This window comes from Apaloderma vittatum, unplaced genomic scaffold, assembly GCF_000703405.1.
Source record: "Apaloderma vittatum isolate BGI_N311 unplaced genomic scaffold, ASM70340v1 scaffold21583, whole genome shotgun sequence".
Lineage (NCBI taxonomy): Eukaryota > Metazoa > Chordata > Aves > Trogoniformes > Trogonidae > Apaloderma > Apaloderma vittatum.
In genome coordinates, this window is record NW_009710222.1 from 26681 (window position 1) to 33472 (window position 6792).

At 51.7% G+C, this 6792-nt stretch overlaps 1 protein-coding gene across 1 annotated transcript in view; it reads right to left on the reverse strand.

Annotated features, from left to right (window-relative positions):
• Window positions 1–3422, reverse strand: part of LOC104272285 (zinc finger SWIM domain-containing protein 5-like) — a gene marked incomplete at its 5' end in the record, with an annotated part of 29645 nt that extends 26223 nt beyond the window's left edge. Inside the window, 1 exon segment of the mRNA XM_009867234.1 lies at window positions 3066–3422. Within this exon segment, the coding sequence (XP_009865536.1) occupies window positions 3066–3422 (357 nt within the window).
• Between the last annotated feature and the right edge of the window lie 3370 nt (window positions 3423–6792).

Genomic DNA, 6792 nt, shown 5'->3' on the forward strand with positions numbered 1-6792 from the left:
GTCGGATCCAAGCTCTCCAGCCGCAGGTCCCGGCCACCCCCAGCAGTGAATCCACCAGGAAAGCCCAAGCAACCACGAGTCACATTTGCTGACCCAATGACGACCTTGCAGCCTTCCCCCGTGCTGGACGGTCACACTGCTGACTTCATCCCCAATCAGCAACACACTCAGGGAGGGGACACAGCAACACTGAAACCCACCCCGGTCTCCTCACTCCAGCTGCCACTTCAGAGGCCGAGCACAGAGGTGGGGGACACGTGAGACACTCTCGCTGTGAACCGGCTGCCCTTTGCAGCCAGCTACGAGAGCAGAAACGTGACCCACTTAAGCAGGCGGAGGTCAAGTGGCGAGCAGAGTGGCAGGCACACCTAGGCTCTCTGCTCGGATTGAATCCTTCGAGAACACGAGAGCGTCTTGGCTGCGCTCCGTGACTCCGTCATTACTGGATAGTTTGCATTTCCTTCTAGGAAGGCAGCCGGGAAGATCGGCACGCGGTGCACAGCCCGCGGCTATAGGCTCCTGCACGGAACAAAGCTCTGACGCCCCGAGACGAGCGCGCCAGACAATGGCCTGTAATTTTCTTTCCTGTTCAGGCTCTGCAGGGGGAAGAAGCAGCAGCCCTGAAAGCCTTATTTTACAAATCCTCTTGCACAGGGGGGGCATTCCCTAGCCAGCCCAGAGTGCTCTTGAGGTGCAGAATCAGCTCCTCCAACCCATGTGCTCACCATTGATATGGAAGGAGCAGCCCTTTGGGGGACCAGAGGCAGGGGGGGAAGACCTGATGCTGATCTGAAGCTCAAGAGACCTCTTTTCAGAAGAAATGGAGAGAAAAAAAAATAAAGAATTTCTGGAGAGGCTGTTCTTGCTCTAAAGTGTAATAACCTCAGGTGTCAAACATACAGGCTGGGCTACTGTTTGGGCTGCAGAAGCTGGCCTGCCAAAAGCTCACAGTGAAGCTGGCCTCAACCCCACAGTGAACGAAGGTGTGACCTCACAGGATTCTGTTAGACATGAGCAAGAAATGTGCATGTAAGCCCACAAAGCATTATGTAAAGCATACCTTAAAGAATTTCAAATTCCAGGATCAGCAACCCTTTATAAATGCATGAACCATAGCTGGGAAGGGCAAGATGGGGGAAAGGTTTGGATTTCCTTCTACTAGAACCCCCGGGATTGCTCTCACAGATGCAACCCCACATCTGCAGCCCTTCCTCACCCTGGGCTCGTTGCTCAAGTGTCTCTGCGACGCAGCTGCACTGTGGTTGTGCTTCACTGGCAGGACAGGGAGTGCAAAGCTTGCAGCACCATCCACGATCAAGAGCTGAAGCCCTGGACAACATCACTTTGAACTTGAATGTGAGGTTTTTTGAGCATTCCTTTTCACAGGGTGCAACATCTGTGAGTTTTACATGATCTAAAGATCATCTTAGATCATCTTATTCTAAGGCTGATCTGCATCCTTCCCCAGGATGAGAACAAGGCTCTTCTCCTGCTTGCAGAGGCGTTTACTTGCTTGTGACTCCGGCAAGGCAGCCAGACGGGTGTCAGAGAGGTGCCACCTTTTGCTGCGTAAGCCAGCATGTCTCCATCAGTTCAAAATCACACACTGGAATGCACGAATTTGCACGAGTCTGAAGGGACAGAGAATTTTTGCTTTGTTTTTTAAAACCACTTGTAAAAACAAGAGGCAGATATTGAACCGGAGCCAACATCTGTATCTTTGTAAGACTCTCAATCACCAGCCTTTTGCTGACTCTAGAGCAATAAATATTCAGAGCCTTAAAAGCTTTTCTTCAATCTGCTTAGGAGAAAGCAGCCTCAAACAATGGCCAAGAAAGGATCTTGCCCAACCTCAGCTTCAATGGATCAGCTCAGGGAGAGAACGGACCTCACCAGATTCTTGCAGTACCACAGCTCCTCATTCTTTTTTTCAGGCCAAAAAACGAGGAACCTCTCCTCCAAAGCCAGCAATTTACAGCACAACCACACACAGCAGATGTGCCCCAGCAGAGGAGACAAAAGCCTCTCCCAAGGTAGGAACAGGAACAACCAGATAGAGGGAGGGGAAAATATCTAAGATCAGAGCTGCCATCACCCCTATGGTGGAGGTGGACCCCTGGCCTCACCTCTACATGTGGATTCAACCAGTTCGGATCCTATTTTAGGCTGCATGTGGGGCTTTTCATCTTCAGAGCACTTAACAGGCATGTGTTAATCCCCACAACGCCATTCCGTGGCAGATAAGTGTTTATTATCTCCACTCTACAGCTGGTGGGACAGGCATGGCGGGGAGCTCATTGCTGCAGACCCTGGGCAACCTCAGCTCCTTGGCTCCTTGGAAAGACACAGTGAGAGTGTCCAGCTTGGGCTGATGAAGGGAGGCCCAGGGCAACTCCCCAGGGAGCCTGGACCAGTGGGCAACTGGAGCAGGGTGGGGCCAGGCACCATCCCCAAACCAGTGCTGTCCAGGGGAGGAAGTCAAAAGCATCTTCCAAACCCAAAGCCTCAGGACACATCTCTGCTGCCTTTGCGCAGTAGGTCAGGACAGCAGCGCTCATTTATTACGAGCAAATTAACACCCATGGAGATTAAAGCTTCATCTCCCGCAGGCTCAGCTGCATCTGACTTAGCAACGTACAGGGCTGGGCTGACACCACGTCCCTGCACACTGAAGGAACCACATCCGCACTGCACCTCCTGCTCATCAGGGTCTCAGCATCACGTTCTTCTGTATAAGGTCTAAATATGCTCCCTTCCTCCACCCTTGGCTTCTCCACCTCCCTCTGAGCTGTGCCCTGTGCACCACCAGCCTGCCTGCTCCACCTTTTTGTTGACCGCTGAAGCCTGTGTTCGACAGTTAAGCACATAAAGAAGAACAGAGACACATGGTCAACGCCAACGTGGTGCCAAAACCCCCGCATTAATATCAGTTTGACACTGCCACCTCTCTCTGTGCAGCAACACACAACCACAGCAAAATAAAGGTCACCGCTGTCAGTGTAAAACCATCATCCCAGCTCCAAACGCAGCGTCAATCAGTGCTGAACCACCCGGGGAGGAATTACCGTGCACTTGGTTGATCTCTGAGTTGGACGACAGGATCTCATCAGCCAACTTCTGGGCGGTGGGCAGCACTTCAGTGTGGTGTGCTGTGATCAAATACTGAACAAACTTCTGGAGCTGGTCCCTGTTCATCTGGAAAAGGGTCTCTGAGATGGGAAGACGGAGTTTGACCTGGTCCGGTTTGCGGATCCGGTACAGTGAAAGCGCCACGACGTGGGCGCAGTAAAAAATGTCCTTGTTCCCACAGCCGCACGTCACTGAGGTGATTTTGCAGCGGTCGAAGCTGATGGCCACCTTGTAGGTCATCTCTGGTTCTGTTGCAGTCGCCGGCTCTGTTACCGTCCCACTGAGGTGGAACCCTGGAGAGCGAAAGGAGAAGAGGGAAAGGCCACATTAGCTTCCCTCTGACCAGGACATGCAAGCTCTGGAAGGAGGGCAAGGACAGCCATGGTTGCTCATGCATTGCTATGTCAGGGACCACACCACCCAACGTACACCATCCCGGTGGCTTGCACCCAGCAACACCCAGCCCACGCACGAACACACTTCTGCACCAACACACATATCAGACTCATCGGCAAGTTATTTAACAGCCAAACCCTCAGGGGAAGAGCAAAGCTGCTCAGTTCCCATTTGTTTAAGAGTCTCTCAGACTGTTTGTCTCCTGGGACTCATCTTCATCCACACGTCCCTCTTGCTGAATTTGTAACTCACGTGAGCAAGGGCTGGCAGAAAAAGGCCAAGTTCTCTTTTCTTTGACAAGACAGATAAAAAAACCCCAAATAACAAATTAAATGCAATACAACTCCAACTCTAGGGGGCCCATTAGCTCACTCGGTGAGAGCGTGGTGTGAGCCCCGTTCGGTCCCCATGTGTTGCCTGATCTATTTGAGAGGCGTCCCTGCCCATGACAGGGAGGTTGGATTAAATGATCCCTAAGGTCCCTTCCAGCCTGGGCCAGTCTATGATTCTCTCCAGTCCTTCAACAGATAGAGCATGTCCACAGCTCTGAGCTCTTCCACACACCAGAAATGAGGAGCAGGGACGGGACCAATGAACAGCCTAAACTGCGGGCTGGGGGGAAACTGCGTGTTCCTTAGGCTCCACAATATTTATTGCTCTTCTACAAGCTCTTGAATCGTCTCCAAAATGCTGCTGTCAGGGGACCAGTCGCTTGCTGGTGTGATCTATCTGCTGGGCTGCAGGGATGGGCCAAATCACTGACACGAACGTTACGGTGCTCCTGACACCCCCCACCGTGCCGTGAGGGGCTGCAGCACCTTTGGGCACAAATCAGAGGAAAAAAGAAAAAATCCCAACAATTCCCCAACGTGGGTGAGGAGCACAAAATGGGCTTGGAAGGTCCTCTGAGTCCAAGGAAGGTGGATGCACCAAGCAAGCGAGGGATAAAGTCAGTGAGAAAAGACTGGCTGCCCAGAGACCCCGACCGGAAAGCCCTGAAGTTCTTCCCAGAAACCAGCTGCCAAGCAGTCCAACACCAACATCTACTTGCCCAGCAGCCACTTGGAAAAGGGACATCTTTGTTTCCGCCATCCCAAGGAGAATGAGGCTGCACCAGGAGGTTAAATAACACGACTGGGGCCACCTAGTGCTCCCATGTCAGAGCCTGGCACGGAATGCGGGACCCGGTGCCCCACCTCTCCTATCCCAGCCCTCCTCCCCGAAGAGGATGCTCACTTTTCTCTGTGCCACTGCAAGCTTATTAAGCCTGTGTTTGTACAGAGGTCCCTGCGGAGCCTGCCATCCCCCTGGAGAAGGCGTCAGACAGCTGAGAGCCCTACAATTAGTGACAGAAAAGGAGAAGGGGTGTGGGGGGAGTGAAGATTAAAATACATTAACTGCATCAAACCCTTGTGCGTTTGCCAGCTCTCACAAAGGCTTTCCGATACAAATTCTACCAGAGGTTTTTAATAAATGGCATCAAAACCAGCTATTCACTGCCAGTCTCTTTAAAGCCACGCCAAAAACCACATTCAAATCTGATTAAGTGTCAGGGAGGTCTGCTTTTACTTTAGTGCAGGGGAGGGGAAAAGCAGACCTGTTCTGCTGCCATTGCCCGAAACCCACCCCACGTGGCCAGGAAAGCAGGAGGGGAGGGAAAGACAACCCTGCGCTACCCTCTCGCTCGCACGCTGCCGGGAGTGGAAGCGTGGCTGCGGAGGTGCTGGGCTCGGCGCCACAGGAGCAGCGTGGCCAGGGGCTGACGAGCCCCCAGCTCTGCACGAGTCCGCCCCCCGGCAGCCAAACTATATAAATCCTGAGGATAAACTCTGAAGTGTTTATGTTTTACCACTTCTCTGGTCTGCAATGCTTGGCAGGCAGCTCCGACTCACTGCCAGTTTCTCCCTAGTTTACTTTTTGAACAAGTTAAAAGGATTGGAAACCACATTCCTGAGGAGGAATGTATGTATATATGTGTATGTACACCCATAGGCACACATGCACAGATATATAAAAACCCGCTAAGACAAATTACTAGCCATAAACACTGCCTTGAAATGCTTACTTTAGCAGGATCATGGGCCAAACCCCACTTGGGGCTAAAGGGTGTAAGGCTGGAGGAACTCGTTTAACCGAACGACCTGTTTCAGACAGGTGTAAGGCTGAAAATACATCAACCACGGCCTGAATCCAGCCCCCCGAGAGAGGAAATTTGTCCAGATACTTCCCACACTGCTCTCAGGCACCCTAAAAACTGTGCTTCCCCGTTAGTTGCAAGAGCCAGTTCTTGCAATTTGTAGCTGGGGTCTGCACTTCGAACAGGACTACTTGGCACATCAGCAACTGTCAAGTTCATCTGGCATTCAAGCCCTGAGTCAAGTCTCGGTTTAGATTTTAGCCATGGTGGCAGCAGGTCTATTTAAGACAAACTACGAACTCTATACAAAACATTTATCAAAAGCTTAGTCAGAAATTAAACACAGTGAGAGGGGGAAAGAGAGGAGCTGATGGGAACAGAGACATTATTTGGGAATATTTACATGAACGGGAGGTCAGCCTGCAGCTACCATGCTGCACCCTGCTCTGCGGCCAGGCCTGCACCCCAGCACCCATGGGTGCTGAGCACACCAGCTCAGCAGTGATGGGTATCACTGGCCCAGAGAAGAGTGGTGGTTAAAAGGCAGGTTGCGGTGTGATTACTCCATCACTCATCGAAGCGCTCACTCCTGGTCCACACAAAACCCTGATGCTACAGTCACCAAGCAGGTACAGGTCACCCTGGAGAAGGACAACTCTCACATCCTAGAAGCACATGGGGCAGGTGACACCATCCCCCCAGCAGAGAGAAACACAGCCCTGGCTGCAGACACGGGGTTTGGATAGTGCTGAAAGCAAAAACATACTCTCCCCTACGTCCCACCTGCACATTTCAATTTAATATGTTCCTACAGCCCAGTGCTTATCTAGGACTTCATCTTCTGTTCCTTAACATAAGCTAACTTGGTGTTTGATTTGCTGCCAAAGTGACAGTGCCAGGGCTTGAAAATCATGGAAAAGAAATAATTAAATCCAATCTTTGTAACTACAGACTCATTACGCCCCATTGGAGCTAGCTTTGTCTCAAAAACGACTTCGTCTCCTCCTTGCCCCAGAACAGCCTCCCCTGCTTTTACCACAGATGCTTCCCGGTGGATGTCTCTCTGATCCAGTCTGCAAAAGGAGCCGAGTGTTCATACCTGCCCCAGAAAGAGCACAGAAAGGTGCCAT